The sequence below is a fragment of the Scyliorhinus canicula genome, chromosome 1 (genome assembly GCF_902713615.1).
Source record: "Scyliorhinus canicula chromosome 1, sScyCan1.1, whole genome shotgun sequence".
Lineage (NCBI taxonomy): Eukaryota > Metazoa > Chordata > Chondrichthyes > Carcharhiniformes > Scyliorhinidae > Scyliorhinus > Scyliorhinus canicula.
Window position 1 is genome coordinate 43,068,546 of NC_052146.1, and position 26,774 is coordinate 43,095,319.

General features: G+C 47.4%; 1 protein-coding gene across 1 annotated transcript in view; it reads right to left on the reverse strand.

The window, feature by feature from the left end:
• Positions 1-11,034, reverse strand: part of vps33a (VPS33A core subunit of CORVET and HOPS complexes) — a 35,194-nt gene extending 24,160 nt beyond the window's left edge. The window contains 5 exon segments of the mRNA XM_038789878.1: positions 3,775-3,964; positions 4,212-4,336; positions 4,765-4,827; positions 10,919-10,974; positions 10,977-11,034. Coding sequence (XP_038645806.1) covers positions 3,775-3,964; positions 4,212-4,336; positions 4,765-4,827; positions 10,919-10,974; positions 10,977-11,019 — 477 coding nt within the window. The 5' untranslated portion in view covers positions 11,020-11,034.
• Between the last annotated feature and the right edge of the window lie 15,740 nt (positions 11,035-26,774).

The following is a 26,774-nucleotide window of genomic DNA, read 5'->3' on the forward strand; positions in this document are numbered from 1 at the left end:
ATGTTGTCTGTATGTGTGGGTGAGGAAACGGGTATTAAGTAGTCAGTTACATCTTTGTCAGTTTAATTATATTACTGTGAAATAAAGTTGCGTGTGTTTAAAATTTACCAACCTGGTAACTGCAGTTTATTGGGCTCAGCAAAGGTCCGCTGTTATTTTAAAATAATCTAATTTCACTGATTGTTATGACTCAACTTCAAGTGGGGCCGGAATTGATTTGCGAACTAGCTCAGGGAGTCATGGCACCTCTCACAACGACTAAAATATTGGAGAGCTTATGCAAAGATTATAAATGATCACAAATCCAAGGCAATGCAATTTTAACATTGGGCTGCAAAGAGCATCACAATTTGAACTACTACTGTGCAGTATTCGTACTGGTCCGCATAGCTCTTGACAACACATCAGAGTAATATTGGTAGCAGCCAGGAAGAGATCTGTGGCGGATATTGAAGTAGCACGCCATAGCTGTCCACATAGCTGGCACAGACACGGTGCATATGTCTGTGCATCAATGGCATATCAGCTCCAGGGTGCACACACACGCCACACTGTTGGTAGGCAGTCTTTTGTTTCAAACAGTTAACTTTCCAGTGCTTAGAAATTTCTCCAGCCTGCACTGAAGGCAATCCTGATAAGTGTGCCTTTGCCACACTTTAATGCTGGCCACGACCTTTGGACTGTTAAAAAGAAATTCACCCTGCAACACTGTAATTGGTTGCGGAAATATAAACCACTCGCCCAGCTGCAGCAGAAAAGGGGTCAAAATAATAGCGAAAATTATGGAGGAAAATGTCTCAAAAAATTGCACAAACTGGGAGCTTTCGGAAGATTATGACACATTTCAAAGAATGGGGCCAAAGATGAGGAGAAATCTCTTCACTCAGAGTGGCAAGTCTCTGTGGAATTTGTTACTACAGGAAGTAGTTGAGATCAAAACATTGTATGTTTTCAAGAAGCAGTTAGGTATAGCACTTAGGCAAAGGGGATCAAAGGATATGGGGGGAAAAGTGGGATTATGTTATTGAGTTGGAATCAGCCATGATCATAATGAATGGCGGAGCAGGCTCGAAGGGCCTCTTCCTGCCCTATTTTCAATGTTTCTATGTAACAGATGACTTATTTACTTGCTGCAAAAAGAATCCAATGCAAATGCTTGAGTGAAAAGAACAGTCCACGTGTCCATGTTTCTACTCTCTTGAAGTTACATTGGTCTAGATTTCGTAATCCCTATTATGCGAATGTGGAAATGTTCACTGCTATTGGGGGGCAAAACGGTACCAGAACCTCGGTCATGTGCACCTGCGCCATAAACCGTATCTTGTAGTCCACTTTAACAGGCTCAAGAAGAACCTTCCATTGGTCCTGCTGAGCCATTTTGTAAAGCGGCAGTGACCCGTGCTGACAGCCACAATTAGCAATGGTTAATGTTTTAGAGCTGGTACCTGCAGGCACAGGGCCTGCTCGGGAACACATCAACTTCAGTTAACACAATTAATAACAAGCAAGGAATGTACCACTTATTCAGGACAGCTTTTAAATGATTTTGATTTCACTCATACCAAATCTAAATGACTGTAAATACTGAAGTCTCAAACGCAGAGCTTTAATCTTGAACGATTGTTAAACCTTCAAGAGATGCCACTAGTAAGAGGACTGTACCTGTCACAATAGCACATTCCCGGGAGTCAAAGGTTTATTTCAAAGTTACATTAACTCGAAGAAGCAATAACTGAATGCAGGCACCGACTCATGCACTCTGCTGTCACCAGCTGCAAGATATCCCTGTATTTTGTGCCCTGTTACCTGTGGTGAAGTGAGCGTGACTGCCCTTGACATCGAGGCAGCATTTAACCGAATATGGCATGAAGCAGTGCTTGCAAAACTGGAGTCAACGGGAATCAGGGGAAAACTCTCCGCTGGTTGGAGTCATACAAGCACAAAGATAGATGGGTCTGGTGGTTGGTGGTCAAATCATCTCCGCTCCAGGACATCATTGCAGAAGTTCCTCAGGATAGTGTCCGAGGCCCAACTATCTTCAGCTGCTTCATCAATGCCCTTTCGTCCATCATAAGGCCAGAAGTGGGATGTTTGCTGATGCCTGCACCAATGTTCAGCACCATTTGCGACTCCTCAGATACTGAAGCAGTTTTTGTCCAAATGGAGCATGTCCAAGCTTGGATGACAAGTGGCAAGTAACATTTGCACCACATAATTGCTGGGCGGTGACTATCTCCAACAAGAGAGGTTCTAACTTTCACTCCTTGACATCCCATGGCATTACCATCACTGAAACCCCACCATCATATCCTGGGGAATATCACTGACCAGAAACTGAATTGGACTAGCCATATAAATACTGTGGCTACTAGAGCAGATCAGAGGCTAGGAATCAGTCCAAATTTATTTCATGGAAACACCATTTGTTTTTTCTCCGATGATTTTAAGTATTTCAAATTCTAAGGTCCACTGTGAACTTGCACGTTCTGTTCAAAACCAAGACAGTTTGTCCAAGATATTTTCCAGTAGCAATCAATTTTGTTGAAATACTTAAAGTTTATTAGGTCTTTCCAAACACTAATAAAGAAGTTTTAAAATCATAACACTCCCTTGTCTTGGAGCTGTAATCTGACCTGAAAGGGTGTTTACAGCTCATGTTATTAACGAACGTGACATCACCGAGAATATTCCCCACCACTCATCTCCTCTGGGGACAAGCTGAAATTCACTCAGCAGTCAACAAACTAAGTATGTATGTATTTTTTTGCGCAGTCAGCGGTGAATGTCACAGCTTCAGTACAAATCAGATCATAAAATTTGGGCCATTTTCTCCTCGTTTTTATATTTAATTTTGTACATCGGGCTTAAGTGCCAAACTTCGTAGTGATGGGGATCCCAATTTAATAGAAGAGCCCTGATCATTACAGAGATTATATGAAGCTACATTCAATGCAACTGAGTGCAAGAGTCCTTCCTGTTTATTTCCTTTGTTCCTATTTCTTTTCTTTGATTAATTTTTGGTCTGTGGATCCCTAATCGGGATGTGCCTTTAAGCAGAAGAGTGCTTGCCAGGACATTGGTTTTACTTTGGAGAGGACAACCCAGACTCGTCGGCGCAGAGTGAATGTTGGGAACCGGTTTTGGAGGTGGTCGGCTTGATTGGCTAACTGGCAACTAGTGGGCTGGCCAGGGGCAGTGTTCTGCCTGACAACAGTCAGCAACTGGCTCCTGTCAGGTGTTTTATTTCCCCCAGAGAAACTGCCAGAAGCCTCTAGACTCTCGAAAGAAGAGGAGCGTTACATTTTCTCTCTCTTTCTGCTGCCTCTCTGCGCCTGCAGTGAACATCATTACAGCCGAGGAACGTATCCAGCTGAAGGCCTAACCTTGGAGATAGAACTAACTGGCAGATATCCGTTGGAATCAACAATCCTCATCCTTTTATTTTAAAGATTACTTGTTTAAACTTTACAAACCTGGTGACCGTTGTCAATTTAACTCAACCAATGTCACAGGTATTAATACAAAAGCTAATTTCACCTGTGTTGCAACTCTGGGTCAAATGGGGCTGGAATTGACCACGCACTAGCTCAGGGTGTCATAAGAGAGCAATTAAAATTATTCTCATAGAAAATATAACGATTTTATCCAACCCACCAAGCAATACAGAATGCCTAAATTGCAACCATATTCATTTCAAAGAGAGATAAATTATCTAATACTTAAAGTAAACCTGAGACCTTGCATTGGAAACAAGGAGATAAAATAACCAATTACCCGAAATGCACTTTCAGATTCCATGGACATCAGATCACTATCAAATGGAATTAAATCCAGGCTGTATTCCTCAATATGGGTGATGTGGACCAAAAGTCCTTGTTCTTTTAGTCGTTGTTCACAAAGGAGACTTCGACGTGGCAGGAACAAGATATGGAAATCTCTGTGAGGCCCATGAAGTCTGTCTTCACTAAAAATAAAAATTTAAAACATTACTGTATCTAGGTAATGATTTACACCGTTCAGGGTCAAATCGTACGGAATTTCAAGTCCCATTTCTACCACTTCCACATTCTTATTCTCCTGCCACAAGTAACTGCATACTGCTAGTTATCCAATTAGTGATAACATCAAGTGACAAGAGAGACACCAATTTGAAAAATGATAAATTAGAAAAAAGAAAATCAGCAATCCGGTTTAAAACTGAAAGCACCTACCAACGAATATTATCAGCGATGATGTCCATTAGTTCCAGTCTGGGCCTCACAAAGAAAATGATGTTTTTGACATCAGCTGCAGGTATACGCCCTTCCTTCAGGGTCATTTTATCCACTTCATGTTCCTAAAGGATTGTTAAACATTACCATTACTGAAAGTACCATGACCCTTTAAGACAACGAGAAAAAACAAAATATCATGGAAAAATACTTATCTGCATTGTTGTCTAAATAGCAAAATGTACAAAAATCTGTTGATGCATTACGTTTTACAGAACCTCAAATTCTACTTTTAAATGGGTCCCAGGCAATGGTCAACATCAAGTTCAAAATCATTAGTTCTATAGAAATTCCCATGTCAGCAAAGTATTTTACATTCATGGAGTAAAACAGGTTAGTTGCCAATATTGGTTCCAAGCATTTCAAAACTAATATCCATTTTTGGAACGGGATGTGTTAAGAGAATCAGCATTACACATTAGAAGTGTGATATTTATAAAACAGACCAGCATTGATCATTCTAGTGCTCAAGTCTTAGGAAAATACCATTTACCTTCAATAGTGAATGTGCAATTAATCCAAATGGTCCAGTAAGGTGCTCGTCCCAAACTATTGCCTGTGCAAGAAAAACGGACCGTTTTCAGGAGCCAGAAATTCACAAAGTCTTGATGTCTCAAACGGTCTTGTACCTACACTTGCAGCAGGGAAATCGACAGTCAATATCTGTCATCAATATCTGAAAATCAAATCAGTCAATAGTGACCCAGAAAGCGGATTTTCTAATTTGAGCTCAACTTATTTTACATTTTTAAATCTAATTCTCAGGATATGGATGTCCCTGGTAAGGTCAGTATTATACACCCTTAATTGACTTGCTGAATGGCTTGAAGAGGAGTGTTGTCTGTCTAGACCACTTCAAAGGACAGCAAAATGTCAACCACAACAGTGTGGTATTGGAACAACATATGGACCAGATCAGGTTAGAATAACAGGTTGCCTTCCCTAAAATACATTAGTGAACCAGCTTGGGTTAGAATGATGTGTTTCCAGACATCTTTTGAAAGGTACATTTCTGAGATCAGGTAAAACGTTGAGTTCTTGCACATATCAGCTGCTCTGGTAGACATACCAGTACAAACACCAGTATTACTCTCTGTCCAAGTAGAAGTAAAGAGCAGTCAAATAAGGTGAATCCAAAGTTTACACATGAAATTCTCAACAAAAGCAAGAGGACATTTCTATCACTTCATTTCCATAGGCATAAAGTGGCAAGCTTGAGAAAACACAAGTGTAACCGAATACTAGACAAAACCATATTGTCCCATATTCCAACTTAGTTCATTAGCAAGCTAGTATAACCTTTCAGTCGGAATATTTACACAATTCAAAAGATTGTCAAGCCACCCATTATGCCTTTAAAGGCAAATAATCTTAAGTAGGTGATTCATTCAATATCTTATAATAATCGCTTATTGTCACGAGTAGGCTTCAACAAAGTTACTGTGAAAAGCTCCTAGTCGCCACATTCCGGTGCCTGTTCGGGGAGGCTGGTATGGAGTTGAACCCACTCTGCTGCCTTGTTCTGCATTACAAGCCAGCTATTTAGCCCACTATGCTAAACCAGCCCCCAGTCACTCATCGAAGAAAGAAATTTAGGGTCACCTCTATTTCCTGAACTACTTTTTAAATATTCTAACTTGTAGTTGTAAAAAAAAGTAATAGATTGGACAAAAAAAGTGGCAGCACACTTAGGATAGCACACCATCTAGCAATGCAGTTGATCTTAACTGTCTCAGCAAATGGTGAGTTCAAGGATGGGCAGCAAATGCTAGCCTTGCCTGTGACAGCAGATCCACAGAATAATAGAGCACAGAAGAGACCCTTTGGCCCATCGAGTTTGGCACTGACGCATGAACGACACCTAACCTGCCTATTGTTGCATTACAGCTCCAAGGTCCCAGGTTTGATTCCGGGCTTGGGTCACTGTCTGTGCGGAGCCTGCACATTCTCCCCTGTCTGCGTGGGTTTCCTCCGGGTGCTTCCGGTTTTCCTCCCACAAGTCCGAAAGAACATGCTGTTTGGTGAATTGGACATTCTGAATTCTCCCTCGGTGTACCTGAACAGGAGCCAGAATTGGTAACTAGGGGGTATTTTCACAGTAACTTCATTGCTGTGGTAATGTAGCTTACTTGTAACAATAAAGATTATTATTATTATTACCTAATCCCATTTTGCCAGCACTTGGGCTCACATCTTTGAATGTTAAAATGTTATCCAGTGCTCATTCAGGTACTTTTTAAAGGATGTGTGAGACAACTCGCCTCTAACACCCTCCCAATCAGAGCGATTCAGAGCGGTAGCAACCTCTGGGTAAAAACATTTTTCTCAAATCCTCCTAAACCCTCCTGCCGCTCATCTTGAACTAGTGTCTGCCTGTAACTGGCCCCTTCAACTAAGGGGAACAGCAGCTCCCTATCCACCCAGGTCCATGCCCCCTCTCGATCTGTACACCTCAATCAGGGACACTCCTCAATCTTCTTTGCTCCAGAGAAACAACCCAAGCCTATCCAACCTCTCTTCATAACCTAAATGTTCCATCCCAGGCAACATCCTGGTGAATCACCTCCACCGCAATCACATCCTCCTATAATATCATAGAATTTACAGTGCAGAAGGAGGCCATTCAGCCCATCGGGTCTGCCACCGGCCCCTTGGACCAGAGCACCCTACACCAAGCCCCACACCTCCACCCTATCCCCATAACCCAGTAACCCACCCAAACACTAGGGCAATTTTGGACACTAAGGACATTTAGCATGGCCAATCCACCTAACCTGCACATCTTGGACTGTGGGAGGAAACCGGAGCACCCGGAGGAAACCCACGCACACACGGGGAGGATGTGCAGACTCCGCACAGATAGTGACCCAAGCCGGGAATCGAACCTGGGACCCTGGAGCTGTGAAGCAATTATGCTAACCACAATGCTACTGCAGCGACCAGAAACTGCACACGGTACTCCAGCTGTGGCCTCACCAAAGTTCTATACAGCTCCAGCATGACCACCCTGCTTTTGTAATCTATGCCTCGATTGATAAAGGATAGTGTCCCATATGCCCCTTTTTTCACCACTCTATAACCTGCCCTTCTGTCTTCAGAGATCTATGGCAAACACGGCAGGGTCCCTTTGTTCCTCAGAACTTCCCAGTGTCATGCCATTCATTGAATACTTTCTTGTCATATTACCACTTCCAAAGTGTATCACCTCACACTTTTCAGGATTAAATTCCATCAGCCACTTTTCTGCCCATTTGACCATCCTGTCTATATCTCCCTGTAACCCAAGACACTCAACCTCACTGTTAACCACCCGGCCATTCTGTGAGTCATCCGAAAACTTACTGATCCTATCCCCCACATAGACATCTATGTCTATATAAATGATAATAGGGGACCCACCACTGGGGCAATGGCTTCCAATCACTAAAGCAACAGTCTGTCAACACCCTCTGTCTCCTACAGCTAAGCCAATTATGAATCCACTTTATTAAGTTACCCTGTATCCTATGTGCAATTGTCTTCTTTATAAGTCTCCAATGTGGGACCTTGTCAAAGGCTTTGCTGAAATCCATGCTGAAACACTACATTAACTACACTACACTCATCTACACATCTGGTCACATGCTCAAAAATTTAAATCAAACTTGTTAGGCATGGCCTCCCTCTGACAAAGCCATTCTGACTATTCCTGATCAAACCTTGCCTCTCCCAAGTGGAGACAGATTCTCTCCCTCAGAATTTTCTCCAATGGTTTCCCAACCACTGACATGAGTCAGTAGTTCCCTGGCTTATCTCTACAACCTTCCTTAAATAGTGGGAACGACATTAGCTGTTCTCCAGTCCTCTGGCAGCTCCCCGTGGCCAGAGAGGAAATTAACAATGAGGTCAGAGCCCCTGCAATCTCCTCCCTCGCCTCCCACACCATCCTGGGACACAATTCATACCGGACCTGGAGATTTGTCCACTTTTAAGCCGGCCAACACCTTATCACTCCCTATGACAATTCGCTCAAGAACTCTCAATCTCTCTCACTGAGTTCCATATTTGCCTACTCATTCTCTTGGTGAAGACAGATGTGAAATATTCATTTAACACCCCACCAATGTACCCTGGCTCCACCCACAGATTCCACCCTTGGTCCCTAATGGTTATTCCCTGGTTATCCTGTTTAGAATATCTTGGGGATTTTCACTACTTTTACCAGCCAGAGCTTTCTTGTATCCCCTCTTTGCTCTCCTAACTGCTTTCTTAAACTCCACCCTGCACTTTGTGTACTTGACTAATGTCTCCATTGATTTGCTCCCTTGTATTTGCTAAAAGTCACTATTTTCCTTTTCATCATATCCTAAATGTCTCTGGTCATCCATGGTTCTCTGTGATTGTTACTCCTTCCTATTACCCTAGAGGGAACATTTGGGCTTGGTACCCTCCCCATTCTTTTATGAATGTCCCCCACTGCTCTTCTGTAGATTTCACCCACAAGTAACATCTTTCCCGTCTACCTTGACCAGATCCTGCCTTATTTTACTCTGCTCTCCCCCCCCCCCCCCCCCATCCACAATCTTTTTTTGCAACTAGCCCATTTCTTTGTCCATAACAAACTTAAATTGTACCATGTTGTGGTTGCTATCACCAAAATGCTCCCCCAACCACACATCAACCCACCTGTCCAGCTTCATTCCACCAGAATAGGTCCAGCACTGCACCAGTCCCGTGTTGGACCCTCCACATATTGAGCTAAAAGTTCTCCCGTGTACATTTTAAGAATTTAATCTATTTAGCCCTTAACGTGACTATCCCAATTACTGTAGGGGAAGTTGAAATCACTTATATAATTACCCTTTTATTTTTACACACCTCTGTGAATTGCACAAATATTCGCTCCTACGATTTCCCGCTTACTATCAGGGGTCTATAACAAACAGCTGGCAATGTGATGTCCCTTTTTTTGTTCCCAAGCTTAACCCCTCAAGATATCATCTCTCCTTACCACAACACTGATACAAGTAATGGTTTTGCTATTACATTTACAGCTCTCCTCCATCCATTTTGTTTATAGACTTGTCCCAATAGCATCCACTATTGCCTTGCCAACTCCATCCCTTGTTGTCTAATCACTCCTGCCTTCTATTCTGCCCCAGACCTTCCCTTTTGTTCTCACCTCCTCACGTCCCACACAGTTTACTTAAAGCCTGCTACATCCATACATTTTCCACTTCTGACAAACGGCCATATCAACCGGAGAGTTTTCCCCGCTCTCCACAAATGCTGCTTAACATGATTATTTTCAGCACTTTATTATTGGTTGTGTGATGGCTTGGGGATAGGGAGGGGGGCCATCAAATTTTCTATACTGCTTCATCGCTGAAAAATATTCCATTTTCAGTTTTGTTAAAAATGCATGATATACACTTGTACCTACTGTACACTTGAGCAAGCTCACACCCCAACAAACCATATATTTTAATGTAAACTTTCTTGCACATTTTAATTTGTAGGTTGAGGAAGGGTAAAGAATGTAATTCGAGTCACTCAATATCATTAAATTAATTTCTTGAACTTAGAGCTTAAAAAGAAATTAGGCACTCAGGTCGAATTCAATTAGATTTCATAAATGAGAACAATACGGCCTAAATAAAAAGGCAGTAAAATTAATGACAATCACAACTAAAGCCATGATCAATTGGTGGGACTACGAGGATGGGGGGGGAGTGGGGGTCCAAGCAGAGTGCTGTTTCGGGAGGGATCGATGGAGACTCGATGGGCCAAATGCCTCCCTAAACTGTCGAGATTCTGTGGATAATGCAGACACCAAGTTTCTAAGATCAATAAAGTTATCCTGTCCCGGATTTGCTAGAAGTTAACAAGGAAAGGGTCACCCAGCACAAGCAGGTTTCGAGGGATTAATAAGGAAAGGATCACCCAGCACTCCCCAGTTTTCTAGGGGTTAAGAAGGAACAGGTCACCAAGCAATCCCAGATTTTGGGGATAATAGGGAGCATGTCACCCAGTACCTCTCAGTTTCCTGCGGGTTAATGTTAATAATGAACAGGTCACCCACTACCCCCCCCCCCCCCCAAAAAATGATGTTTCCAAGCATTAATAAGGAACAGGTCGCCCTGCACCCCCCCCCCCCCCCTGGATTTCTGGGGATTAATAAGGAACAGGTCACCCTGCATCCCCAGATTTCGGGATTAATAAAGAGGAGGTCACCCTGCGCCCCCCAAATTTCTGGGGATTAATAAGGAGCAGGTCACCCTGCACCCCCCCCCCAGATTTCTGGGGATTAATAAGGAGGTCACCCTGCACCCCCAGATTTCTGGTGATTAATAAGGAGGTCACCCTGCAACCCCCCAGATTTCTGGTGATTAATAAGGAGGTCACCCTGCACCCCCCAGATTTCTGGGGATTAATAAGGAGGTCACCCTGCACCCCCCAGATTTTCTGGGGATTAATAAAGAGCAGGTCACCCTGCACCCCCCAGATTTCTGGTGATTAATAAGGAAAGGTCACCCTGCACCCCCCAGATTTCTGGGGATTAATAAGGAGCAGGTCACCCTGCACCCCCCAGTTTGGGAAGCCCCGACGTGGCCATTAGTTGTCGGCAAGATTCACAGCGCCCCCGCTTCCACCACCCCAATCCGGACCTTGCTGCCTTCACATTTATCCAGGAATTCGCGCAGCTCCTTGCGGACGGCCTCCGCAGGTTGTTGAGAATCACCCTTCCGTAGCTCAGGTGCGCCGCCATCTTTATCCGGGTGACGTGCCGCGGCGGGCGCCGCCCGCCTGATGCGGCATCTCCATCAGGGGCGCTTGGGAGCACGCCTGGGCCTGGAGCCGTGCTCGACACTGGGACTCAGTGAGCAAATTGCCACATCAGTAACCAACTGCACTTAAAGGATCAGACCAACCAACAGCATGCTTCTTGGGAAAAACACCATTGGAAATTACCAATAAACGTTACAGAATCCAATGCATTTATATCACAACATTATTACAAATGCCCCCAGAAGGACAGTTTAAATATTTTCACTAAGGTTCTTCCAATTACGAGAAGCCTGGAACTAAAATTGTAGTAACAGTCAGTGCACCCATCACTGGACAAATTCAAGTTTATGTTTTGACTGATGCACACTTAGATGTAACGCAGCACTCAGGTAGCATGGCAGTTGGCACTGCTGCCTCACAGCGCCAAGGACATGAGATCGAGCTCTGCACTTGGGTGACTGTGGAGTTTGAATGTTTCTCCCTGTGTCTGTGTGGATTTCCTCCGGGTGCCTGTGTAGTTTCCTCCGACAGCCCAAAGGTGTGCAGGTTTGGTGGAATATGACCATGATAATGGCCAGCATGGTAGTACAGTGGTTGGCACTGTTGCTTCACAGCGCTAAGGTCCCAGGTTCGACTCCCGGCTTGGGCCCCTGTCTGTGCGGAGTCCGCACGTTCTCCCCGTGTCTGCGTGGGTTTCCTCCGGGTGCTCCAGTTTCCTCCCACAAGTCCAGAAGGACGTGCTGTTAGATAATTTGGACATTCTGAATTCTCCCTCTATGTACCCGAACAGGAGCCGAAAGTGGTGACGAAGGGCTTTTCACGGTAACTTCATTGCAGTGTTAATGTAAGCCTACTTGTGACAATAAATATTATTATATAAATTCATAGATCATAGAATTCCTAGAGTGAAGAAGGAGGTCAAGCTGCCCATCGAGTCTGCATCGACCCTCCAAAAGAGCACCCTCACCCAAGCTGACATCCCCGCAACCCCATCTTTGAGCACCAAGGAGCAACTTTGCATGACCAATTCACCTAACCTGCACATCTTTGGACTGTGGGAGGAAACTGGGGCACCCGGAGGAAACCCACGCAGACACACAGAGAATGTGTAAACTCCACACAGATTGTCACCTAAGGCTGTAGTCGAACCTGGCTCCATTGAGCTGTGAGGCAGCAGTGCTAACCACTGTGTCGCCGTGCCACCCTTAGTATCCAGGGACTGCCCCCTTGTGTACAGGATGTACAAGTTCAGTTATGGGCATAGGGCAGGGAATAGGGACTGGATAGAGTGCTTTTTCAGAAGGCCAGTGCAGACGCGATGGGCTGAATGACCTCCTTCTGCATTGTAGGGATTCTATGTACTCAAATAAATTGAGTCCAGTTTAAAACTCCCGTGCCTCATCATGGAAACCAGGTAGAGGACAATCGAACAAATGCAGTCACTTCCCTCTCTGACCCAGCTGCTTTCTTTCTGTGTCCTGCTCTTTTGAGCAAGTGAGTGAAACATTCGTGGGAAGGCAGTAGTGAGCTGTCTTTAACAACATCAACTTGCATTTATATATCACCTTTAATGTAATGAAACACTCCAAAGTGCTTCACAGGAACATCCTGAAGCAAAATTTGGTGACACTGGGAATCAATCTGCATTTATATTAGGAGGTGTGAGGAGCAGAGTGACAGCTTGACTAACAGGCTACTCGCAATAGGAGTTGTAGATAAATTGATGCCACATGAATAGTTTTAGTTTAGTGTAATAATCAATCAACACACTATTATATGATTCTGATTAATCTCGCACGCAATGAAATTACAGTTTTAGCACCATGTGACTATTCTTAGCTTCACTTGAAAAGATGTTGCATCTTGGGATTTTAGACCATAAGACCATAAGACATAGGAGCAGAGTGAGGCCACTCGGCCCATTGAGACTGCTTTGCCATTCAATCATGGCTGATATTTTTCTCATCCCTATTCTCCTGCTTTCTCCCCATAACTCCTGATCCTCTTATTAATTAAGCTAATTACTAAAATATAGCTAACCATGGATGAGCTAATAACAGATAACAACTGAAGAGGCTCCGTTGTAAACTACAGCAGGAGTTTTTAGCCTTCAAGGTGAATGGACAGTTCACATTTGTTATCAGCAAAAAGGCTAGCAGGAATTTATCGGGCAAGGGAGAGAAGTATAACAACAAATGTTCCATACATTAGTTAGGCTCACAGGTTTTTGAGAAGAAGAAATTACCTTTAACTTTGTATGGAGTTAAACTTTGTGACAGTCTGTTGATTAGTTGTAATAGTACAATTCTTTAGATCCGTGTTTTTCAAACTTTCTTTCCCAGGACTCACTTTTACCAACCAGCCCGACCTTCGGGAACCACACTGGCCGGCCTTCACGACACACCCCATTTTCACTTACGCTGTAATGTAATGGACGCGTCTGATTGGTCCTCACAATCTCACTTGCTTTGTCATTCAATGTTCATTCTCGCTAGGACTTTCAGCTGATAATTTAAGTTCTCAGCTGATTCCTTTGAAAAAAATCAGAAGGTTTGTCCTCGAACTCACCATGCTGTCTCCCAAATGCCCGTTGAAGGGCTTTGCATCCTGATTTGCATTTGCACGATTAACAAAGTAATTCCTCGATAAATCACCTTTATACTGCTTTGTTCCCGATTTCAGTTTTTTTTCTTTGGTGGCTGGTCACCAGAGGCCCTGGAGCTCTGAACAGAGCTAAATTCTAGCACTGCTCTGTCCTGCCATGCCTTATCCCAAGCAGGCTCCTCCCAGCTGAGTCAATTGTGAGTTCCTGGCAGAGGTACACTGCTGTTTGTGTCTCTGGCCTTCTTTTCTTCTCCTTATAACCAAAATGATCCATCTTCAGTTCTTCATAGTCATGCTGCCTTGCTTGCTCACAGCTAGAAAATGGAGGAATTCTCCTCCATGAATTTTGCGCCAAAAGCACACACGTACGGGGAGCGTGACATCAGTGTATGTGCCAGGCAGGTGACCCGCTCTCAGCCGCCGCTTCTGGCCAGAAGATTCTGTAATTCTATTTAAAAAACCGGTCCGCAGTTCTCAATTTAAACGTCGGTCGCGGCATCGAACGCTTCTCCTGCGATGGGGAACGGCGCAACCGATTGCTCCAAGGCCCCGCCTACAACCCATCAATGGGTCACGACTCTCACTTTGAAAAACTCTGCTTTAGTCATTATTATTCAATGCTATGTATTAACTAAATGTATAAGGAGATTGGTTTAAAACGTAACATTTTAACAGTGATTATTGCTCTGTACATATATTGTATACTCAGTGTAACTTTAAGTACAACTTGCATTGTACCTTCCTGTATTCGTACTTTGTAGTATTCTGCATTAAATATACATAGTTTCAAGTTGTAAGCAACATTACCAGTTTATTCTTTATTCTAACATTGAAGTGACTCATTGCAAGCCCCAATACCTACAGAGTAAAGGACAGGGGCGGGATCCCTCTCCCCGCCGGGTAGGGGAGAATCCCGGCCGGGGTCTCTAACACAGTCACTGATGAGGATTGGATATACTGAGGAGCTTGCACCAATTAATCAAATTCTGAGACAAAGTGCTCAGGTCACCATTCATAAGGATAGACCACATACTTCTTCCCTATCCAAAACAAATGGGCAAGGATAAAGAGAAGATGAAAAGATAAGATCCTCATTGTCACAAGTAGGCTTCCATTAACACTGCAAGAAGTTACTGTGAAAAACCCCTAGTCGCCATATTCCGGCACCTGTTCGGGTACACAGAGGGGGAATTCAGAATTCTCCAGCTGGTACGGGAATTGAACCCGCGCTGCTGGCCATCACAAACTAGCTGTCTAGCCCACTGAGCTAAAGCGGCCCCATAAATACCATGAAACATCCTTGGATCTTAGCAAGAGATTACAGAAACATACTTTACAGCGACCATGATACCACACAGCCCTGCCACATCAACCTCTGCAAGATAGGCCGGATCATTGACATGGACACTACTATCACGCGAGAACACCAGGTACATGCTACATACTCATGCGACTTGGCCAACGTTGTCTACCTCGTACACTACAGGAAAGAATGTCCCGAGGCGTAGTCGGCGAGACCATGCAGACGCTACGACAATGGATGAACGGACACCACACAACAATCGCCAGGCAGGAGTGGTCCCTTCCAGTTGGGGAACATTTCAGCAGTCAAGGACATTCAGCCTCTGATCTTCTGGTAAACATTCTCCAAGGCAGCTTTCAAGACACACGACATTGCAGAATTCCCAAGCAGAAACTGGTAGCCAGGTTTCACACGCATTAGGACGGCTTCACCCAGGATCTTGGGTTCATGTCACATTACATTAAACCCCCACCATACTGCCCGGGTTTGCAGAATCCTACTGACTGAGTGTGGTAGTCACCACTGATGTATATACTGTATATATATGGGTATTACGGTAAGGCCACTGTACTACAGGTATGGGGGTAGATCTCTGCCTGCTGGCTCCGCCCAGTAGGTGGATTATAAATATGTTTGCTCACCAAACAGCAGCCATTTTGTCAGCTGCTGTTGGAGGCCACACATCTCTGTGTAATAAAGCTCCAAAACATTCTACTCACGTCTCGTCGTAATTGATAGTGCATCAATTTATTACACAGAGATTGTTCAGAGATGGACCTCCGAATGAAGCCGGATCGCCTGCAGCTGCGTCCGCAAGCAGACAACGCCAAAAAGGACTTTGAACATTGGCTAGCCTGTTTTGAAGTGTACATCGGGTCTGTGCCAGACGCAATCCCAGAAGCACAGAAGCTCCAGATTCTGTACACGCGGCTGAGCTTCAACGTTTTCCCCTCGTCCAGGATGCGCCAACCTACGCAGAAGCCAGGGCGCTATTGAAGGAGAATTATACTCAGCGGACCAACAAAATCTACGCCAGGCATCTTCTCTCCACACGGTGCCAACTTCCCGGTGAGTCTGTGGAAATTTCTGGCGTGCCCTGCTCGCCCTAGTGAGAGACTGTGACTGCCAGGCCGTTTCGGCTATTGAACATCTGAATCTGCTGATGAGAGACGCATTCGTTATGGGCATAGGGTCTACTACATTCACCAGCGCCTCTTAGAAGGGGCCACAATAGACCTCGCGGCGACCAAAAAACTAGCGCTCTCACTTACGGTCGCCTCACGCAAAGTTCAGGCCTATGCCCCTGACCGTGGGGCACATCCCCCTGTGTATCGTGGACCCCGCCGACGGTCACCCCATCATGGACCCCATCAGCGACCGCCCCCAGTCAACACCACGCCTGTGCCGCGCGGCAGCCAACTAACCCCGGGGGACCCAAATGCTACTTCTGCGGACAGTCAAAACACCCCCGACAGCGTTGCCCGGCGTGGAGCGCCCTCTGCTAGGCCTGGGGCAAGAAGGGACATTCGTCCCGTCTCGCCTCGGTCACGATTGACCAATCTCGACCACACAACCTCGCGACCGCTTCAACAAAGGTGAAGGTCAACGGGCAGGAGATCTCCTGCCTGCTGGACTCCGGGAGCACCGAGAGCTTCATTCAGCCCGATACGGTAAGGCGCTGCTCCCTCGCGGTACACCCTGCTAACCAGAGAATCTCCCTGACCTCCAGATCCCACTCTGTGGTGATGCGGGGGTATTGCATCGCCACTCTCACTGTCCAGGGCGTGCAGTTCAACAGCTTCTGCCTCTATGTCCTCCCCAATCTCTGCGCAGCCTTGCTACTCGGCCTGGACTTCCAGTGCAACCTCCAGAGTCTAACCCTGAAATTCGGCGGGCCCCTACCACCCCTTACAGTTTGCGGCCTCGCAACCCTTAAGGTCAACCTGCCTTCCCTTTTTACAAACCTAACCCCGGATTGCAAACCCGTCGCCACCAGGAGCAGACGGTATAGCACCCAGGACAGGACCTTCATCAGGTCTGAAGTCCAGCGGCTGCTTCGGAAAGGTATCATTGAGGCCAGCAACAGCCCCTGGAGAGCCCAAGTGGCAGTGGTGAAAACTGGGGAGAAAAACAGGATGGTCTTTGACTACAGTTAGACCATGTGGTGGTATGATTAGCATAGCTGCCTGCCATTGGTGCAGAACACCGGCTTACCATTGGCCCTGGTCAGTCATGTGCCTCTCGACCGGTTGGTTGAAACCAGTCATGTGACGGCTCCCCGATTGGTCGAGAGGCTGAGTTAACCCGCCTCCAGGGTGGGGTATAAATACCCAGTACTCCCGGCGGTCGTCCTTCTACTGTAATCGACCGCAGGGCTAACATCTAGCAGATTAAAGCCATACTTTTGTTCAGCAACTCGTCTCGCGTTCAATTGATGGTACATCAATTTAATCTACTAGAAATTTGAAGATGGAGCTCCGGATCAAGACCGAATGCCTCCGCATCAGCCCGCAAACTCCAAACGCATCGGCAATCTTCAAGAATTGGCTGGTGTGTTTCGATAGCTATCTGGCGTCCGCAAGCAGCCTCCCCACCATGGCACAGAAGCTTCATATTCTCCATTCCAGCGTGGGCATGGCGGCCTACGCGATGATAGAGGAAGAAAAGGAATATGACGTGGTCGTGGATACGCTAAAAGGACAATTTCTTAAGTAGGTAAACCGAGTGTACGCCCGACATCTGCTGGCTACCAGACAACAGTTCCCCGGTGAGTCATTAGACCAATTTTACCGGGCCCTCGCTGCCCTGGGGAGGAATTGCTCCTGCCTCCAAGTTTCAGCCACGGAGCACATGGAACTTCTGATCAGAGATGCTTACGTGGCTGGGATGCAGTCTGCCGCTATCCGCCAGCGGCTGCTGGAAAAAGACGACCTCAGCCTAACTGTGGCACGGAATCGCTCCTCCTCCCTGGAGGTCGGCGAATTAAATGCGCGCGCCTATGTCCCCAGCCGCACTGCAGCGCCCTGGGCCTCCTGGCACGCTTCCCGACCGCCATCCGCCGCTGTCGACCCCCCTCAGGCCTGCGCCGCGGGACGCCCCGACATGTCCGCGGGGCCCCGCTGCTATTTCTGTGGGCTTGCCAAACACCCCCACCCGTGCTGCCTGGCCCGTTCCGCCCTTTGTGAGAGCTGCGGGAAGAAGGGCCATTTTTCGTCGGTCTGCCAGGCCAAATCGGTCGCTGCTATGCCGCGCAGCGACCGGGGATCTCCTTCTCTGGGCCCTTCTGGGCCCTTCCAGCGCACCGCGTCAATCTCCCCCCCCCACCACCCCCGGGCTCCTGCGCCCGGCCTGCGCGCCTCTCTGCCCCCTCTCTCAGCCACTCTGATCGGCCCGCCGGCACCGCTAACCCTGCCCCAGCAACCACGAGGGTCCTGTGGGCGCCGCCATCTTGGGCCCCAGACGCCACGTGCGGGTCCTGGGCACCGCCATCTTGGGGCCCCGACTCCACGTGCGGGTCCTGGGCGCCGCCATCGTGGGGCCCCGACCCCACGTGCGGTCCTGGGCGCTGCCACCTTGGGGCCCCGACCCCACATGCGGGTCCTGGGCGGCGCCATCTTGGGGCCCCGACTCCACGTGCGGGTCCTGGGCGCCACCATCCTGGACTGGCACGCAAGGTCCTGCCAGCACCCACTCGGCCAACGACAACGACTATGGATCTTCTCCACGGCTCGCGGCCATTCAGCTCGACCAGTCACGTCCACGCACGCTCGCCAAGACGACAACGCAAATCCACCTCAACGGGCATGAGACGGACTGCCTGCTGGACTCCGGGAGCACGGAAAGCTTCGTACACCCTGACACGGTAAGACGCTGCGCGCTCCCTGTCCACCCTGCGAAACACAAAATCGGGTTAGCCTCAAGTTCGCACTCCGTCCGCATCACCGGGTGCTGCATCGTGGACCTCACGGTCCAAGGGAAGGTTTTTAAAAATTATAAACTCCTTATCCTCCCCGACCTTTGTGCACAGGCACTCCTAGGACTGGACTTCCAGTGCAACCTGCAGAGCTTGACCTTCCAATTCGGCGGCCCTATACCCCCTCACTGTCTGCAGCCTCGCGTCCCTCAAAGTGGACCCCCCCTCCTTGTTGCTAATCTCACCCCCGATTGCAAACCCGTCGCGACACGGAGCAGACGGTACAGCGCCCAGGACTGGATCTTCATCAGGTCCGAGGTCCATAGGTTGCTGAAGGAGGGGGTCATCGAGGCCAGCAACAATCCCTGGCGAGCCCAAGTGCTGGTGGTCCGGACTGGGGAGAAAAACCGGATGGTCATCGACTACAGCCAGACCATCAACCGGTTTACGCAACTGGATGTGTATCCTCTCCCCCGTATTTCCGCCATGGTAAACAAGATTGCGAAATACAAAGTCTTCTCCACGGTGGACCTCAAGTCCGCTTATCACCAGCTCCCCATCCGCGCGAGTGACCGTAAGTACACCGCGTTCGAGGCAGATGGGCACCTCTATCACTTCCTCAGGGTTCCATTCGGTGTCACAAATGGTCTCGGTCTTCCAACGGGAGATGGACTGAATGGTCGACAAATACGGATTACGTGATACCTTCCTGTATCTCGATAATGTCACCTCCAAACCGCAAAACTCCTTAACCTCACTTACAATAAGGATAAGTGCATGTTTAGCACCAACCGTCTAGCCATCCTCAGCTACGTAGTGCGTAACGGAGTGATAGGCTCCGACCCCGAACGCATGCGCCCCCTGAAGGAACTCCCTCTCCCCAATACCCTCAAATCCCTTAAACGCTGCCTGGGTTTCTTCGCTTACTACGCCCAATGGGTTCCCAATTACGCCGACAAGGCCCGTCCTCTCATTCAGTCCACGACCTTCCCGCCGTCGACAGAGGCCTGCCAGGCCTTTAGCCGCATCAAAGCGGACATCGCAAAGGCCATGATGCGCGCCAACGACGAGTCCCTCCCCTTCCAGGTCGAGAGCGATGCATCAGAAGTAGCTCTGGCGGCCACCCTGAACCAAGCGGGCAGACCCGTGGCCTTCTTCTCCAGAACCCTCCAGGCTTCCGAACTCCGCCACGCCTCAGTGGAAAAGGAAGCCCAGGCCATAGTTGAAGCTGTGCGACATTGGAGGCACTATTTGGCCGGCAGGAAGTTTACCCTCCTCACAGACCAACGGTCAGTAGCCTTCGTGTTCGATAATGCACAGAGGGGCAAGATTAAGAACGACAAGATCTTGCGGTGGCGGATCGAGTTGTCCACGTACAACTACGATGTCTTGTATCGTCCTGGGAAGCTCAATGAGCCTCCTGATGCCCTGTCCCGCGGTACCTGCGCCAGTGCGCAGATAGGCTGCCTCCGCTCCCTCCACGCGGACCTCTGCCATCCAGGGGTGACCCGTTTCTATCATTTCATAAAGACCTGCAACCTGCCCTGCTCCATCGAGGAAGTCAGGACAGTAACCCATGACTGCCACATCTGCACAGAGTGCAAACTGCACTTCTACCGCCCCGAGCGCGTGCATCTGATCAAAGCATCCCGCCCCTTCGAATGTCTCAGCATTGACTTCAAGGGGCCCCTTCCCTCTAGCAGCCGCAACATTTACTTCTGACGGTGATCGATGAATATTCCTGCTTCCCCTTCGCCATTCCCTGCCCCAACATGACCACACCGACCGTCATTAAGGCCCTCCTCTCCATCTTCTCCCTGTTCGGCTACCCCGCGTACATACATAGCGATCGGGGGTCCTCATTTATGAGCGATGAGCTGTGTCAATTCCTGCTCAGCAGAGGCATTGCCTCTAACAGGACGACCAGCTATAACCCTCGGGGTAACGGACAGGTCGAGCGGGAGTATGGTACCATCTGGAAGACCATACTACTGGCCCTCCGGTCCAGGGATCTCCCTATTTCCCGATGGCAAGAGGTTATCCCCGATGCCCTACATTCTATCCGCTCCCTCCTCTGTACCACAACTAATCAGACACCTCATGAACGCCTTCTTGTTTTCCCCAGGAAGTCGTCCTCCGGATCCCCTCTCCCGACGTGGCTGGCCGCCCCCGGACCCATCTTGCACCGGAAGCATGTGCGGGTGCACAAGTCCGACCCGTTGGTGGAACAAGTCCAGTTACTCCACGCTAACCCGCAGTATGCGTACGTGGAGTACCCCGACGGTCGGTAGGACACGGTCTCCCTCCGGGACCTGGCACCCGCCGGCATGCGGCCTTCCCCCCCCTTCACCACAGACCCCCCCGCCCCTTTTCCCCCAGCGCCCCACCCAGGCCACCCCTTCCTCATCCATGGCGTCTCCACCACCAGCCCGGGGTACGGAGACAGTTCAAGGACCATCGCTCCCAGAGTCCAGGACATCAGCTGAACCACCACCATCGGCTGAACCAGCATCACCAACTCCCCTGCGGCGGTCTGCCAGGACGTCACAGGCAACGAAAAGGCTGATCGAGTCCATTTAACTTCAACACCACCATGGACCTTGTATGGACACTATGTACTGTTGCTAAATGTCTGGGCCAGTGGGAAGCCAAGGATACATTTTTCTCTCTCTCCTTACTACTCACTCCACCAGTTCTCTCCCCCCCCCCCACCCACTTTCTCCGCAAGGGGTGAATGTGGTGGCATGATTAGCATAGCTGCCTGCCATTGGTGCAGAACACCGGCTTACCATTGGCCCTGGTCGGTCATGTGCCTCTCGACCGGTTGGTTGAGACCAGTCATGTGACGGCTCCTCGATTGGTCGAGAGGCTGAGTTAACCCCGCCTCCAGGGTGGGGTATAAATACCCAGTACTCCTGGCGGTCGTCCTTCTACTGTAATCGATCGCAGGGCTAACATCTAGTAGATTAAAGCCATACTTTTGTTCAGCAACTCGTCTCGCGTTCAATTGATGGTCCATTTGACCATCAGTCAGTACACGCAGCTCGATGCATACAACCCCTCCCACGCATATCTGATATGGTCGATCAGATTGCACAGTATCGGGCATTCTCGACAGTGGACCTGAAATCTACCTACCACCAACTCTATTGTCCTGGGGGAAATGGTGATTGACTCTCAATAGATACAAGTTTCAGTCAGGTGTGGCTTCTTTGCACAATACACAGAGACTGTGTACCTGTCTGTGATCAAGCTGACCACAATTCCCATGGTCCTTTGCAGGTGGCCATTTTAAATGGCTACATGTCATTCTTTGAAGCAATCTGGGATATTTCATTGCATTGAAGGTGCTGTGGTTTGTTTATAAATATTAAATGATTAAACTATTCTAGATATTTACTGAGAACTAATAGAGAAAAAAATCACTTATTAGAGGGGATGTTATAATTGTGAATGTGCATTGGCACAGTGGTATTGTCACTGGAATAGTAAACCAGAAACCCAGTGATGCTCTGGGGACCCAGGTTCAAGTCCCACCACTGCAGATTGTGAAATGTGAATTCATTAAATAAAATCTGGAATGAAAAGTCCAATAAAAACCATGAAACCATTGTTAATTGTCGTAAAACCCATCTGGTTCACTTTAGGGAAGGAAATTTGCCATCCTTAACTGGTCTGGCCTACACATGACTCCAGCGCAATTGTTGACCCTTAACTGCCCTCTGAAATCGGGTAGCAAGCCAATCAGCTCAAGGGGTAATTATGGATGAGCAATAAATCCTGGCACAGACCACTTCCCATGAATGAATAGAAAAAAATGTACATACTCGGGATGATTCTGCTGAATCATAGGTGCCTGTGGGGAATCGGGAGTGCTGTTCAGGTGTCATAGGGCTCATACAAACTTTATTTTTTTTGGACGGGCAGGTTTTGTGCTAGATTTGAGGTGGAGCCTAAGCTCGCAGACAGGTCCTGCTTCTCCGAAATTGGGCAGCCCTTTCGATCTCAGAATAATCATGCCCCCCCACTTCCCCCAAGTGACACCCCATTATGGGTTCACCAAATGCCTCCTTCAGGCCCTAACCCATTTCAGTGCAAACCGTGTGCCTTGGAGTCTGAGGTGGGGAGGGCAAAGAGGTAGCTCTCTACACTTGCGTCGAGGATGTCCTTCATAGACATAGAATTTACAGTGCAGAAGGAGGCCATTCGGCCCATCGAGTCTGCACCGGCTCCTGGAAAGAGCACCCTACCTAAGGTTAACACCTCCACCCTAACCCCATAACCCAGTAGCCCCACCCAACACTAAGGGCAATTTTGGACACTAAGGGCAATTTACCATGGCCAATCCACCTAACCTGCACATCTTTGGACTGTGGGAGGAAACCGGAGCACCCGGAGGAAACCCACACAGGCGGGAGGATGTGCAGACTCTGCACAGACAGTGACCCAAGCCCGAATCGAACCTGGAGCTGTGAATCAATTGTGCTATCCACAATGCTACCGTGCTCCCCATGGGAGGTTGTCGCGGGGGGGGGGGGGGGGGGCTCAAATTTGGAGTCTTACCCAGGATGGGGGTTGCTTGGCAGGTATCCTCTGTAACACTGAAAATTGTTAAAACTTTAAACTGACACACAAACTCAGTTTTAAAGCCTTCTCACTGTGTTGGGATCCTTTGATGCCTCTCCCAGCCTGTCAATTTCAAAGATCAGTCAGATCAAGGTGAAAGGTTTCCTTTGAATGTGGTGGGTATCTTTGAAGTGCCTTTTCACAGCTAATGTCATTCCCCTTTATCTTTTTCAAGCACTCAGGCATCCTTATACGCCTAACAGTTTTGAACTACATTGTTCATTCAATTTTATGATCCATTGCCTTTTATAAGCCTCTTGATTGACAGGTCAAGACTCTTTCAAAGGAGGGTTTAGCATTATTTTCATAGCTCTGCAGGGATCCATCTGAAGTGCTTCTACTTTTCAGCAAATGCTTTTTTTTTAATTTAGAGTATCCAGTTATTTTTGTTCCCAATTAAAGGGTAATTTAGCATAGCCAATCTACCTACCCTACATGCTGAATACTGATTATTGGATATTTCACTCACTCTACACATTTCAATTGCATCTTCCAATTTTAATTTTTTTTGCCTTAATAGACGTTGAGTTTCTCATCTTTGATCATAAGAATTTACAGTGCAGAAGGAGGCCATTTCGGCCCATCGAGTCTGCACCGGCTCTTGGAAAGAGCACCCTACCCAAGTTCAACACCTCCACCCTATCCCAATAACCCAGGAACCCCACCCAACACGAAGGGCAATTTATCATGGCCAAACCACCTAACCTGCACATCTTTGGACTGTGGGAGGAAACCGGCGTACCCGGAGGAAACCCACGCACACACGGGGAGGATGTGCAGACTTCGCACAGACAGTGACCCAAGCCGGAATCGAACCTGGGACCCTGGAGCTGTAAAGCCATTGTGCTATCCACAATGCTACCGTGCTGGCAAAAACGATTTAATCCCTGATCATAGAGTCTGACAAAAGTGAGAAAGTGCAGGTCTGTGACTTTAATCTTACATCAGCAATGAAGCAATCTACAGATTCTCCATCTTTATGCACTCTTGTTTTAAAGACAAATTGTTCTTAAGTTTCATTAATTTGAGCTTTGCAATGAAGATCAAATTTTTCAATAACTACATCAAATTTCATTTTATCATCTCCCGTGGAGAATTGGAAGGAGTTATATAGTTCAATAGCCTGTGGTTCAGCTATTGTTAAAAATATTGCGAGTTTTCTGCTATCACTAGCTATATCTAAATTTGAGGCAGAGAGGTACAGATGAAATTGCTGCTTAAATATTTTCCAATTTACATAATTTTAAAAAATAAATTTAGAGTACCCAATTTTTTTTTCAATTAAGGGGCAATGTAGCATGGCTGCAAACAATGATTTGTTTGAGGTTGCGCGGTTGTTTGAAGGCAAGTAGTGGGGATGACCTTGGCAAGATGTTCGTCTTCATCGATGATGCGTTGAAGGCTGCAATGAAGATGTCGTAGTTTCCCGCTCCGGGGAATCAACGGGATATGGTGCTTGACTCATCGATCGACAGTTCCAACGCGCCACAGCAAAATACTACCTCAGAAGACAAACACGGGACACAACCGACAGAGTACCCTTCATCGTCCGGTACTTCCCCGGAACAGAGAAACTACGACATCTTCTTTGCAGCCGTAAACACGTCAGAGCAACTGCTCTTTCTAGATAGCTCTTCAAACAAAGAAATGGTCTCTTTAAAAAAAAACTGCATATTGGTTTGGTGACACGGTGGTTAGGACTGCTACCGCACAGCAGGGACCCGGGTCCAATTCCAGCCTTGGGTGACCGTGTGAAGTTTGCACATTCTCCCTATGTCTACATACTCCGGTTTCCTCCCACAGTGTAAAGACGCGCAGGTTAGGCGGATTGACTATGCTAAATTTCCCCTTGGTGTCTAAAGATGTGCAGGTTAGGTGGGGTTCCAGGGATAGGGCAGGAGGGTCTAGGTACAGTGCTCTTTTGGCAGGTTGGTGCTGTTGTGACCCTTTCGGGGCCAAGGACTGTGCACCATGATTCCCCCCTTACAAAGATGTGTATGAACTCTCCCGGTAATTGGGCATGGGGTTTCCCCTTAGCAAAGGGGAAACTACTCTGTACAAAAACCCTGCCCTGGATGCACGTCAGGAAGGGTGGTGCAATGGTTAGTGCTGCTGCCTCACGGGCCATAGTCCCAGGATCGATCCCGTCTCTGGGTCACTGTCCATGTGAAGTTTGCACATTCTCGCTGTGTTTGTGTGGGTTTTGCCCCCACAACTCAAAAGATGTGCAGGCTAGGTGGATTGGCCATGCTAATTTGCCCCTTAACAGGAAAAATGAATTGGGTACTCTAAATTTATATTTTTAAAAAAATGTTAAAAAAAGAAAAGGTGGCCGAGGAGTTAGTTTCATCATTTTGTGCATACCGTAATAAACCTATTGTTCTTTCTATCCTATTATGTGCTCCTGTTGTCTCCCTTGTTCGGATTCTACAGAAGTAGACTCGATGAGCTGAATGGCCTCCTTCTGTACTGTATGGATTCTATGGAAGATTGTAAAAGGCAATGGACTGAGAAATTGAATGTAAACAATAGAGTTCAAAGCTTTTAGGATTCTTGGCTTGCCCATGGGCTTGAAAACATTAAAAGGGAATAAAATTGACTGTGAAAAAAGCACTTCAAAAGGTTTCCAACACATTTTACCTTCTTCTGACAGATCATTGATATTGACATGCTGGGAGAGACACCAACATATCAGAGATTTTAAACTTCAACAACAAGCTGAAAGACAGTTTAATGATTTTCAATGATGCAGAGGGAAGACCTGCCAAACAAACCCCACCCCAGTAAAGACCCTCAACCTGAGCCCAAAAGCCCAGCTAAGACCCTCGGCCCCCCACCTCCCCTGAACGAAACCAATTGGCATCTGGAGGCAAAAGTAGAGAGGGTGCCCATCCCCTTGCCACCCCCACCCACGGCGCCAGGTCCCCATGTGTTAACGTGACTCTCGGCTGGGAGGAAGAGCATCCCAGGAGGCTGGTGCCTCGGGAACCTGCCTGTTAATCACATTCTAATGAATCAAATGGAATTAACTGCTCTCGCCAGCTCTGGGCGAGAACCTGATCAAGACAGGTGAATGGTGGACGGAGACTCGTATGGGTTCGACGCGGAGCAAGTCCCAGAGTATCGCCCCCAATATCTTTTCCTGATATGGTTTGGACTACAACTGTCAATATAAAATTAAAAGCAGCGAGGGAAACAATAATCTGAATGTACAAACACTTCAAATTAAAATGACAGAAGATGTTGAATTGACAAGATGCATTATATACAGATCAATGAAGGCAATCAA